This window comes from Muscardinus avellanarius, assembly GCF_963383645.1.
Source record: "Muscardinus avellanarius genome assembly, chromosome: 6".
NCBI lineage: Eukaryota > Metazoa > Chordata > Mammalia > Rodentia > Gliridae > Muscardinus > Muscardinus avellanarius.
The window spans coordinates 128,605,319-128,619,326 of NC_137791.1; the positions used below are offsets into that span (position 1 = coordinate 128,605,319).

Genomic DNA, 14,008 nt, shown 5'->3' on the forward strand with positions numbered 1-14,008 from the left:
TTGCCACTGCCTCCACCATTTCAAATCCTTCCCAGGCTCTTTTTCCACTCTGAATGTTGTCCAGTGTTCCTAAGCATGCGTGATGGTAGCATTCGACATTTGGTGTAATTTCTCCAAAAAAATAAAGTTGATAAGATCCGGTTTCTGCTTCTCCTGAATACAAGTCTCCACCAGCATCGCGGAGAACTCTTTCAACACCGCATTTCTCCTTGGTCTCCGCTAAACTCTCTCCTTACAGGTGATGTCTGAGGTTCTTAACAATATAGAGAAATAGCAGTCCTCTTTCACAGTGAATTTTTCCATAAGTTCTAGTGCATTTAGATAAGTTTTGTCTGCATCTCCAGTGTCCTGGCATCCATAACGGCTTTCTTACCTCCTCTCCGATATTTTTCTTTTTCTTTTTCTGTTCCTTTTTTTTTTTTTTAAATAAGAGAAGACAGTATATGTGGTTTGAGGAGGTAGTGGGATCAGGCACTCAGTAGCACTGTAACCCTGTCGGTTTCCCCATAGGTCCAGAGTGATTTGCCCTACTCCGCCTGGGGCCCAGGGTCCCATGACCCGGGCCCCAGCTGGCGTGCTCCTCGCGACCCCTGCCCTGAACCCAGGGTACTGAGCCCGGTATCTCCAGGGGTCTGGCGTGTTACGCGCATTTCGGCACAGGGCCCAGAGTCCCGCGACCCGGGCCCCATCTGGTGTGCCCGCGCGCGACCCCTGCCCAGAACCCAGCTACTTACTGGGCCTGGTTTCTCCAGGGGTCTGGCGTGCTACACGCAGTTTGGCCCGGGGCCCAGAGTCCCACGACCCGGCCCTGGCTAGCGTGCCCCGCGCCTGGCCCCCGCCCAGAACCCAGCTACTTACTGGGCCCGGTTTCTCCCTTTATTATTTTTAAAATAGATGATGGTGGTTGTCAAATCACTGTGATGTTTATACTTTGTTGAGAAACCTTAAAATGTTAAAGTTTTATTTTTATTGTTATTTATTTATTTATTTATTTATTTATTTATTTATTTATGGTACTGGGGATGGGACCTAAGGGCATTCTCCCTCTGAGCTACACCCCCAGCCCTATTTTTTATTCTTTATTTTGAAACAAGGTCTCACTAAGTTGCAAAGGGCCTCACTAATTAGCTGAGGCTGGTCATGAACCTGCGATCCTCCTTGTCTCAGCTTCCCAAGCAGTGGGATTATAAGTGTTCGCCACCATGCCTAGCTAACATTTATTTATTAATTCACTCAAGATACTCACTGAAGCTCCTACGTCATGGCAGGCACTATTGTAGGCACTGAAGGTAGCAGTAAAAAACAAAACAAAACAAAACTGCTAAAAATCTTTGTTATAAAAAAAAAAAAAAAAAAGCTGGGCATGGTGGCACATGCTTGTAATCCCAGCATTTGGGAGGCTGAGACCAGAGGATCACAGTTCGCGGACAGCCTCATTTACTTAGTGAGGCCCTCTGCAACTTAGTGAGACCCTTTTGCAAAACAAAGAATAAAAACTAGGGCTGGGGGTGTAGATCAGAGATCGAATGCCCCTGGGTCCCATCCTCAGACCCACAAAAAAAGTAAAAATAAAAAATAAAAAAAATTGCTGGGTGTGGTGGTGCATGCTTGTAATCTCAGCATTTGGGAGGCTGAGACAGGAGGGTCGCGGTTCAAGGATAGCCTCAGCTACTACTTAGTGAGGCCCTTTGGAACTCAGTGAGACTCTGTCTCCAAATAAAGAATAAAAAATAGAGCCAGGGGTGTAGCTCAGAGGTAGAATGCCCCCTCGGTTCCATCTCCAGCAAAATAAAAAAAAATAAAAAAATAAATGAATAAAAATTAGGGCTGGGGGTATAGCTCAGTGGTACAATACCCCTGGGTTCCATCCCCAGTACTGCAAAAAATAAATAAATAAATAAACAAATAAATAAATAAATAAATAAATAAATAAATAAAAATATCGTGTCCCCATTATCATGCAGTTTATATTTGTGTGGGGGAGAGAAGCAGGAAATAAGAAAAATATTTTGTTGGGGAGTGCTAAGTGTTAAGGAGAAACAAGTTAGGGAGGGCACACAGAATATTTGTGCTCTAGCGCATGGGAGAGGACGACCTTTCAGACGGGGTGGCCAGAGAAGCCACACTTGAATAAATGGCCAAAGAAAGTAGGAAGTGAGGCAGGAGGTGTTTGGGGTAAGAGCAATGCTGACAGGAGCAAGAGCAGGCGCCCTGAGAGGGGACGAGGAGGCGAGTTCATAAGCGAGCATCACAGAGCCCTTAGGCGACCCACCACGTAGGGAGCATACATGGAGCGACTGCTGTCCCCATGGCCAGAGAAAGGCTCTGCAGACGTGACGTCCGCCGCTTGGAACTTAATGGTAAAAACTCTGGGCGCTGTGTCTAGTCAACTAGACAAACATTTTTAAGCACTAAATATAGTAACTTCATAGTCTGGATTTCTAGTAACTCTTACTAAGAGAAAACAATATCATAATTGGGCTATAATGGCGTTTTTTTTCTTTTTTAGCAGTACTGAGGATGGAACCGGGGCATTCTACCTTCGAGGTGCAGTCCCAGCTCTACTTTTATTTTGAAACAGGGTCTCACTGAGTATAATAGCATCTTTATGATTTTTAAATCTGTCTTTCATATTGAAATGATTTCCTTCACCTTCACCTTCAAAAGGCCCCTCTGAAACATTAAAGGAGGTGTTATTAGATCCATTTGATATGAGAAAGATAATACCAAAGACATATGTGATTACTAGGGTCACACGGCTTGTCCATTTCAGAGATAGAACTAAGCCCGGTCAGAATTCTTGCAGATAAAGGTTCAGATATAGGCTAAAAATAAAAATCACCAGAAACACGAGGAAATAAGCTCTCATGAAGAAAAGGCAGCAGAATCAGGCCAATATACAGATAGGTATTGGAATTATCAGATATAGAATGGTAAAAAAAATTAAAGATTTTACATAAAATGAATGAATACATAAAAAGGAAATGCTTGAGAGTCTAAGGAAAAGAAAAAAAATCAGAACTTGCCATACTAATAGAAAAAGAACAAAATAGAATTTCTAGGGTAGAAAAATATAAGAAGTGGAAGGAGAAAATAATGATGGATTCCAATGATTAGATATGGCCAAAGAGTGAATTCATGATTTGGAAAACAGGCTGAAAGAAATCATATAGAATGTAACAGTGAAAGAAAATAACACTATATATATTTAAAAAAAGGTTAAACAGAAGACAGAGTGAAATGGTCTATCATGGATCTTATTAAAATTTTAGGGTATGAGAATGTTAATGAATAACCTCCCCACTTTAATTATTAAAGTTATTGCAATTTCAGCCTTATAAGTATCACTCTGTTGTATATTTTTAATTTATATAGCATTGTCTTTATTTAAAATTATTTTCTTACAAAAGATTCCTGTAAGTGGAATTAAGACACCAAAGAGCAAATCTTAAAGGTCCTTAATTTCCCAAACTACTTTATTGTTCTAGAGAACTCTAAAGTTTTGGGTATTAATGTAGCCAGAAATGCTTTATAAAAAATTGTGTCATCATTATTTTAGTTTGAGTACCTTTTATTTTTGTGGTAGTGTGGATGGAACCCCAGGGGCATTCTACCTCTGAGATAAACCCCCAGTCCTATTTTTTTTATTCTTCATTTTGAAACAGGGTCTCACTGAGTTGCAAAGGACCTCACTAAGTAGCTGAGGTTGTCTGAGAACCTCAATCCTCCTGTCTCAGCCTCCCAAATGCTGAGGTTACAAGTGTGCACCACCACACCTGGCTTTAGTTTGAATTTCTAATAGCAATTTTTAAGTTATTTGGCTGTCTGAGAAGAGAAAAAAGGCATATCCCTTTGTTTGACAGGGGGACTGAACCTTCGATGAGCATCCTCACCACTTCCTACTCCCTCGTGGTCCAGGGTCACGTGCTGGTTACTGCTGAACTCCACTTCTTCAATGGCGGCCCTTCCAGTGACAACAGTTGTCTCGGGAATAGGTAGAAACACTTCTGCGAGCAAGGTGGTGCTGCCGTGTCCAGCACTTTCATAGACCTGAAACCCAGAGAAAGAACAGCCGGTTGCCAAGGCAACCATAGATTAATAGCCTCAGTTGGCCCCTCTGCTCCATTTGGTCCAATTCCCCTGCATTCTCAATTCCATGGCGAGATGACACAAAATTCCTTGTTCTGAAGACTTCTGTCCTGTGTTTTATTATTTTTTTTCCATGAGGTCTCTCTGACTGGTACATATGTCTGTGAAAATGCTACTTTGACTACTACTTTTATTTCTATTAATTAATCTTCTAAATGGCAATAGCATGAGCTCCCTCTCTGATAACTAGTTCTCTTGTCAGTGCTTGCGCTGCCCCCGGCCCCAGCCCAGGGGCCCATCTCAGAGTGGAAAGTTGAGCTATGTGAGGATGGTCCATGGAGACCAGCTCACACCCTGTTTGCTTGCCTGGCCAATCTCCCGGGGTTGGAGGTTAATCAGAGTAGCAGGCTACGACAGTTGTTTCTATTCCAAACTACACACGAGTTACTTGGAGAATGGGCTTTCTGGTGCCGGTGGCTTTCAGTAATGCCATCAGGTGGCATGGGAGCGACCATGAGGACATACCAACAGATGATGGCTTATTAGCTGCATCAACCTCCAAGTCAGTAGGAGAAACCTCAAACCCATAAGCCCCCCAGCGTATCACACTTAGATCCTTAGATCAGCTTTTGAGCAAACCTCTTATTTTATTTGTTAGCTGCAGAAGCCTCGCCCAGCTCCTCCTCAGATGAAGAAGCTCCTCCCAACTCCTTCCCAGGACGAAGCTGACCAGATACTCGCAGCTCTGACACCAGTAGCTGTGATGTGTCTCATGAGCATGCCATCTCCGCAAGGTGAAGAACCCGTTGCCTAGGCAACCATAGATTAAGAACATACCAACCAGCCTCAGTTGGCCCCTCTGCTCCATATGGTCCAATTCCCCTGCATTCTTAATTCTGTGGCAAGCTGACACAATATTTCCTGTTCTGACAACTTCTGTCCTGTGTTTTATTTTTTTTCTCCATGAGGTCTCTCTGACTAGTACATATGTCTGTGAAAATGCGATTTTGATTACTTGTATTTCTAGTAACTAATCTTATGTTCCTTCTCATGCAGCGGAGTCCCCTTCTAGTCCATATCACTCACTGCTTGGCTGTGGCACCAAGGATCTTCTCTGCCTCTCCCTAACCCACACACACAGGGCATGCCATCCGGGGTCTTTGCCCAGAGTGAGGATGATGTGTGCTCAGCTCCCACCCTGGCCTGGCCACCCTGGATCTGCCAGCTCACATTTGCAAGGTGACTGCCTGTGCTTGGAGGGACCAGTGGGGCCAAGAAAAGGCAGAATTTGCATGGAACCAAACTCAGGACCTCTGACTAACATGGCGGAGGTGTCCTGCCAGGCCGGGTCCACCAAGAGACCTGGGGCAGGATGGTGAAGTCGGCCTCACTAGGGATCAGCAGGAAGCTGTAAGGTCACCAGTAAGCCCTGCTCTCCAGGTTCACCTTTATCAGTAAAAATAAAAAGGTAATACTTTTATCTGTATTAAAATACTTTTTTGAGCCGTCTCCCATTCCAGACCCTCTCTCTGGAGCGTAACTTCTCTATCCTATGTTACTGTTCACCCTGGAGAGGCAGCCCTTTATGGACTCTCTCTTGAACCTAACCCGACCCTTTCTCTGGAATGTAGTTCCCCTTTCTCACAGCTTTTTTTTTTTTACTTACTGTACCTTCACTTCCCTAAAGAAACTTTGTGCAGTTCCCCAAAAATATTTTCTAGAAAGCTCCAAACATTATATGATACAAGAGTGGTAATATACCAAGGACCCTAATACCTAGGTTTTGCTATCACTAGCTTATGGTCAATCTTATCTCATCTGCAAACATTTCAATATGTGCCTTTAAATGATAAGGATATAGTGTTGTATGCCTATTATCCCAGCTACTGGGGAAGCTGAGGAAGGAGGATTATAAATTTGAGGCTAGTCTGGGCAACTTAGGAGACCCTGTCATAAATATAAAAATGGTCTGAGTATAGTGCAATGGTGGAACACTTGCTTAGTACGCATGAGGCCCTGGGTTTAGTTCCTAGTTCCAAGGGGGGTAAAAAGAGATCAGTATATAGAAAAGCCATAATTACAATACTCATCACAGTAATTCCTTAGCCACATCAATTATTGGTAAGTTTTAGAGTTCCACGAGAGCCTGTGATAATTTGTTGAGTCAGGACCAAAATGTACTACACATAAATGCAGTGCATTGATATGGCTCTCCAGTCTGTTAATTTAAAAGTGACCTCTCTTCTTTTTACATTTTTTTTCTCGGTATTTCCATTGTCTCAGAACCCTGATGGGAGCCGGTGTGGTGGTGCATGCTTCTAATCCCGTACTTGGGAGGCTGAGGCAGGAGGATTTCCGGTTCAAAGCCAGCCTCAGCAACTTAGTGAGTCCTCAGAAACCTAGTGGGACCCTGTTTTAAAATAAGAAATAAGGTCTGGCTGGAGTGTAGCTCAGAGGTAGAATGCCTCTGGCTTCAATCCCCAGCACCAAAAAGAAAAGAAAAGAAAAGAAAAGACCCTTGATAGGAAAAGGAGAACTATTTATTGCTTGTCGAACTATGGGTTACTGAATCTGTAGTTTGCATCACAGTGAACTTGTGGTAGATTCCTGTTTACTACACAGAGGACTTTGGTTTGATCTCTCTCTCTCTCTTTTTTTTTGGTACTGGAGATTGAACCCAGGGGCATCATACCTCTGAGCTATACCCTCAGCCATGTGTTTTATTCTTTATTTTAAAACAGAGGTCTACTTAGCTTTTTGCCAAATTTTTGATTTATTGAAACATCCTTTATATGAGTGTTTTCTGGATTCCTTTTCCAGGAGATTCACGGTTGGTGTATATAAAAGCTATTGGTTTTTAAAATTTGTATCTGGAGACTTTGCATAATTTATCAGTTCTAGAAGGCTCCTGGTTGACTTTTTTGACCTTTTAAGTATTGGATCATGTCATTTATAAACAAAGATAATTTCAGTTCTTCTTTCTCTATTTGTATTTACTTTGTCTTATTGCTCTAGATAGATTTTCAAGTACTATATTTGTCCCCTATCCTAGAATAGACTATAAAATGAAAAACAACTTAACACTAAAAAACCAAGTAATTCAATAAAACATGGGCAATCGAACCAAACAGGCACTTCTCAAAAGAAGAAACAGAATGGCCAGAAAGTATACAAAAAATTGTTCAACATCATCAGCAATCGGGGAAACGAAATCAAAACTACACTAAGAGTCTAGTTAGAATGGTAATCACCAAAAATACAACAGTATAAACACTGATGAGGATGTGGGGAAACAGGAATGCTTATATACTGTTGGTGAGAGTCTAAGTTAGTACAATTATGGAGATTGGTATGGAGGTTTCTCAGAATCTAGATATAGAACTATCATAGGACCTAGCTATACTAATCTTTGGTATCTTTCCAAAAGAAATAAATTCAGAATACTATTGTAATACATGTATATATACACTATATAGCATATATATATATATATATATATATATATAAAATCAGCATACACATATAGCATGTATATGTACATTATACAGCATAGATATAGCAGCACAATTCACAATAGCCAAACTATGGAACCCACCTAAGTCTTCAACAACAGATGACTGGATAAAGAAAACATGGTCTAGACACACAGTGGAAACGTACTCAGCTATAAAGAAGAATGAAATGATGTCATTTTCAGAAAAATGGAACTAGAAAATACTATGCTAAGTGAGACTAGCCAGTCTCAGAAAGTTAAGGGTCATATATTTTCTCTCATATGTGGAAGCTAGAAAAAATAGGAAACAAAAAGAACTTCAGATACAGAAGGCGAGAGACCGTAGAACAGTGGGAGGGGACGGGGGGAGAGGGAGAGGCAGAGGAAAAAGGAGACCCTTTGAAGCAAACATTTTAAATAATGCTAGGTCCACATATGAAGGTTTCATTACCAACCTCACCAATATGTATGAGGAATGGGAGGCGGGAGTGGGGTAGGGTCCAGACGGACTCACTACAGTGCTGTGTGCGTGTATGTTTGTATCGCAATGAACTTCGTTATGATATATAATTACTATGCATCAATAAAAATATATTAAAAATAAATGTTAAAAATCAAGATTTAACAAAATCCTGATATTGCTTGAAATTAAGAGAAGAAAGCACATCAATATCAGAAAACACCATTTATAATGGTAAAATGTTTCTGAAAATGACATTGATGCCTTATGTAGTCTGCACGGGGAGACATTTGCAATGTTTCCAGATTTTTTAATAAGAACAAATTCTTTCCACCCGAGAAAGCTGAAAACCATCCTAAAGTTTCCCCTCTCATCTTTGAAGTTAGCAACAGTTCTGTTTGATGCCACTACCCACTAGAGATACCAGTCATTGCTCACCAGTTAGGATCATAAGAAATGTCTCTAGACACTGTGGAATGTTCCCCAACAGGGCAAAATTAACCCTGCTTGAGAAACACTGCCCTAAGCAGAATGTGTTTAAGGCGGAATGTTAATGCAGCAACAAGAAAGGAAATGCAAGGCGATTTACATTTATCTGTTCAAAAATTCTGCTTTTGTAAAAGCAAAATCAAGGCTATTTATGAAAGGATTATTACTTTTCCTATTTTGGAGTACTGTTTGCTTTGAGAATCCCATACACATTTCACTTCTAACAGGATTGAGAATCATACAAACCTTAGAAATTAAGTTAAGTAAGATTCCAAAAAAGAAAGAAAGAAAAAAAGAAGCATTTCAGGACTAGGGGGTGCAGCTCAGTGACAGGACACTTGCCTAACATTTTGAGGTCCAGGGTTTGATTCCCAGCACAGACAACAAAAAATAACAAAAATCTCATCCAGAACTAAAGTTTGCATTGCAGGGTTTAGATCATATTCCCCTGATTTCAATGACAGTTTTATTTCTTGCACTTGGTAGTGTTGGACCTGTGCAAATGACATCTCTCTCTCTCTCTCTCTCTCTCTCTCTCTCTCTCTCTCTCTCTCTCTCTCTCTCTCTCTCTCTCTCACTGTCCTAGGCACTGTGGGTGCCCAGTGGGTCATCCCTCAGCTGGTGTCCCCTCTTTGGCTCAGTGTTGAACCAAAGTTCCCTACCATCATGCCCACAGACCTCTTCCTCCTCTGGGGAGCCTGAGTTCACCTGGTGTGAGCTTCCCTCCCTCTTTGCCCTCCTGCCTCTGTGTCCACGCTCCTTCCTCAGGGAACTTCCTAAGGCCAGTTCTTCATCACGTCTGGACCTGCCCTCCTAGCGTTCTGTGGGTCTTGTCCTTCCTGCTGTTCACAATTCCTCTTTTTTAAATTTTTTTTATTGGGGCCGGGCGTGGTGGTGCACACTTGTAATCCCTGCTCTTGGGAGGCGGAGACAGGAGGATTGCGCAGGTTCGAAGCCAGCCGCGCTGGCTTAAGAGACCCTGTTTCCAAATAAAAAATATATAATAGGTCTGGGAGTGTAGGCCGGAGGTAGAAGGGTTTCCAGGAACCCCAGTACCACCACCAAAAGTAAATAAATAAATATTTTATTGGTGCATTGTAGTGATACATCTTAATGGGTGCAAGATGGTAGAGGCACACAGCACACATCCCACTCCATTCCCTCCCCTCCCTCCGTCTCATGTTGGGCTTAGTGATTGACTTTGATATGTTTGTGAATGTTCATCATGTACATTAGGGAATTTCCCTCTTCCCCCCTCCCACCATCCTCAGTTAGGTCGCCTTAATTGCTCATCTATGGCACAACTTCCTTCTTCTTTAAGTCATCCATCTGTTTTGCTTAAAGCAGACAGAGACCCAAATTAACCACTCCCTAAAGTAAACCAGGATGCTCTTTCAAAAGTTCCTCTTCCCTCCTTCCCATCCTGCCAAGACCCTGGGAGGGAGGCCTCCTCTTGGTACCCTTGTTTTCTTTCCTCCATTTCCACTAATCCCAGCCACCAAGTCCTCCTGTCATTTCCCCACTGTGGTCCAAATGTCACAGCAGGGATGACGTCTCACTCTTCCTGTCTCCCACAATGCCTTGCACACTGATATGCTCCACGGGTGGGGTCGAGTGCACACTGCGTTCTGTGGCTGGGGTCTGCCGCTGTCTGGCTGTGTATTTCAGGTTAGTTTCCTAATTTCTCTCCAGGTCAATTTTTCCACTTCTACAATGGATACAGCAATATGGCTACCATGGGGTTGCTGTGAAGATTTAATGAGCTTAGGTGAGAAGCCAGGTGTGGTGGTGCACACCTGCAATCCCAGTACTTGGGAGGCTGAGACAGGAGGACCATGGGTTCAAGGACAGCCTCAGCAACTTAATCTGTACAAACAATGAAAGGCGTCATCACAAAATATCAAATTCCCTTTGGGAAAGGCCAGGCATTGCTGGGCATGGTGGCACACGCTTATAATCCCCATGCTTGGGAGGCAAAGACAGGATCGCGCAGGTTCGAAGCCAGCCACACTGGCTTTAAGAGACCCTGTTTCCAAATAAATAAAAAAAGTATAAAATAGGTCTGGGAGTGTAGCCCGGAGGTAGAAGGGTTTCCAAGAACCCCAGTACCACCACCACACACACACACACAAAGCCAGGCATTTATTTTGGAAAGATCTCAGAAGCTCAGAGTCTCAAGACCCTTCTGGAAGGATGGAGGGATTCTGGCATGGCTGTCTCCCCTGTCCTGTGCAGTCTCATCTCACCCTTCCCTCAGGCCAGCATTGATTCTCCTCTTCCTTACTTCCTCAGGTCCAACTGTCATCAAGCTCTGTCAGTTCCACCACCCAAGGCTGCTCCACTGCCCTGATCTATTCCATCTTCCCATGTCTGCTCCAGCCCCCACCAACCAAGTAATATAGTTTTGAGAGAGAATCTCTGGAGTTTTTCTAAAATATATTAGGCTATAAGATTAAGAATTTGAGCTGGGCGTGGTGGTGCGTGCTTGCAATCCCAGTACTTGGGAGGCTGAAACAGGAGGATCTAAGGTTTGCAGCCAGCCTCAACTACTTAGTGAGGCCCTATGCAACTTAGTAAGACCCCATTTCAAATAAGAAGTGAAATAGGACTGGGGTGTAGCTTGGAGGTAGAATGCTCCTGGGTTCAATCCCCAGTACTGAAAAGAAAGAAAGAAAGAAAGGAAAAAAGAAAGAAAGAAGGAAAGAAAGAAAGAAAGGAAGGAAGGAAGGAAGGAAGGAAGGAAGGAAGATTAAAGATTTGATGGCTCTGGCTTAAACAGATGCATTCAAGGTCATGCCTCTTTCAGAAATGCTAGTAATCCTTGAACCTTCCCTATTCAAAAATAGCAATTATATGGAAAATTTCCAAATAACATAGACCTTTTCCTAGAGATACAAAAACACAATTCCCTAAGTAAGTTGGCAAGCCAAATAGGATCACCAGAGAGAAATCTATTGGTGTCCTAAGCGAGGGTTCATAGAAAGAAAAGTAAGCCTAAGGCGCCGTGGTGGGTTGAACACCATCCTCCAAAAATCAACGTCCACCCAGCCCCTTAGCAGGAGACCTCACTGCAAAATGGGGTCTGTGCAGCGGAGGCTGGCATGGGAGCCCAGTGACGATGTTGCCACAGTCCATGGAACTCTAAGAGCAGCAGAAGCTGAGGAAGCAAAAATGGTTTCTGCTCCAGGACTCATGGAAGGAATGGTCCTACTGACAACCCGACTTCAGACTCTAAGCCTCCAGAACTCTGAAGAGATACATTTCTGTTGTTTTCAGTTTCAAGTTTGTGGTACTTAGTTACATCAGCCCTGGGAAACTAAAGCAGACAAAAATAAATAATAGGTAAGATTTAGGCTGGTGAGCATTGGCTGGGGGAGGGATCCTAGAAGCCATATCCTCTCTTGCTAACATGCATACCTGTGAGAGTGGTGTAATTGCTTTCCCTGCACTGTGATGCCAGGGTCCTGGTAGGCGGTGATATTGGAGTTTTTCTTCAGTGAGTGAGCCGGAGGTCCCCTCTCCCCCACCCTCTTTCCACTATCCACCAATCATCCGGCCAGCCTTTCAGGGAGTGAGTAGGGGAACCGATCTCTTTTCAGTCAGACTTTAAGAAAAGACATCTGTAAAGTAAGAGGTTGACCTGTTTCTCTTGAGACTCTACCAAGACATCGGCATGGCCGATAGATGATTTAAAGCCATCCTACCTCTTCAGTGGCTCCCAAATCCTTGAGACAGCGACTATCATTAAATGCATACCTGAAGCGTTAAACTCTCCGGCCAGTTGAAAATTTGCAGGTTGAAAATCTGTCCAAAGTGAACCTGGAAGTCCGCGCCCAGCTGCCGGCTGACTGTCCTGGACACCTCCTTGTTGTTGAAGAGCACCTTCAAGTACACCGAGCGTCTCTTCACGTCTTCCCTTCGCAAGACCTCCACCCTGCAAAGTGAGACCCGTCAAGGTTGGGGTTAATTCAGTAGGGATCAGAGGAATGCTTGACAAAGAGACACGTGACACCGTGGCTGGGGGGGGGGGGGCGCAACTCTGACGGTCACATTAGCCCCCAATGAACCCAAACAACCACTCGTCATGCAGAGATTACCGTAATAAAATATTGTGATATGAAACTTTTGGTGAAACTATTAATAGGCACTGAAAAAAGAAACGGAATTAAGAACTACATTTCAAACTTTCTTATACTATACTATAGACTCCTCAATTTTTTCAAACAAAGCTTACACCTGCATCCAAATAATTTTTTTTTTTTTTTTTTGGTGGGTCTGGGGATGGAACCCAGAGGCATTTGACCTCTGAGCTACATCCCCGGCCATATTTTTTAAATTCTTTATTTGAAACAGGGTCTCACTAAGTTGGGGAGGGCCTCACTAAGTAGCCGAAGCTGTCTGCGAACCGTGATCCTCCTATCTTGGCATCCCGAATGCTGGGATTACAAGCGTGCGCCACCACACCCGTTCAAATAAATTTTTTAAATTGGTGCACTGTAATTTTAAATCATAAAGAGGTCAGAAACATATGTGCACACAATACTTCGTGTATGTCTCTCCAGATCCTACTCGCCCTCCACATACATAATACTGAAATTGGTATCGATAACTTCATGTTTGAACATAGCATTACGTGAACTGTTTGCTTCATTTAGTCTTCCCTTTCTTCTCTCCACCTCTCTTACACTATTCTATTATCTTCCCTTATTTGTCCCAAACAAAAATTTATTTTATTTATTTATTTATTTATTTATTTATTTATTTTTGGTGGTACTGGGGGTGGAACCCAGAGGCTTTCTACCTCTGGGCTATACTCCCAGACCTTTTTTTTAATATATATATTTTATTTGGAAACAGGGTCTCGCTAAGTTGCCGAAAGCCTTACTAAGTAGCTGAAGCTGGCTTCGAACCTGTGCGATCCTCCTGTCTCAGCCTCCCAAGTGCGGGGATTACAAGCGTGCGCCACCACGCCCGGCTCCAAACAAAAATTTAAGTAAATGTATTCCTTGTTAAATGGAATGAGTTCAAACCATAAGGAATAGCAATGATTCATACTTATCCTAAAAATATAGTAGTGTGTTATAGCAGATGGATGAAGTCTATTCTCTTTGTGTGTGTGTGTGGTTCTGGGGATGGAATCCAGGTGACTTCACCTCTGGGCTACAACCCAGACCTATTTTATTTTTTTATTTGGAAACAGGGTCTCTCTCACTAAGTTGCTGAGAGCCTAAGTTGCTGAGGCTGGCTTCAAACCCGAGATCCTCCTGTTTCAGCATCCCAAGTACTGGGATTACAAGCATGCACCACCACTCCTGGCAGATAAAATATATTCTTTCAATATCCACACTATTTGTCAACACTTACAGAGGGTAAATGACAGCTTAGCAGATACAGAATATCAAGAAATATTTCTGGCCAGGTGTGGTGGAACACACTTGTAATTCCAGTACTTGGGCGGCTACAACAGGAGGATCATA

At 42.9% G+C, this 14,008-nt stretch overlaps 1 protein-coding gene across 1 annotated transcript in view; it reads right to left on the reverse strand.

The window, feature by feature from the left end:
* The window catches only part of CC2D2A (coiled-coil and C2 domain containing 2A), a gene marked incomplete at its 3' end in the record, with an annotated part of 108,649 nt that overhangs the window by 38,624 nt on the left and 56,017 nt on the right, over positions 1-14,008 (reverse strand). Inside the window, exons 16-17 of the mRNA XM_080697344.1 lie at positions 12,288-12,465; positions 3,894-4,050 (exon numbers count right to left, since the gene is read on the reverse strand). Coding sequence (XP_080553470.1) covers positions 3,894-4,050; positions 12,288-12,465 — 335 coding nt within the window. The remainder of the gene's footprint in view (positions 1-3,893; positions 4,051-12,287; positions 12,466-14,008) is intronic.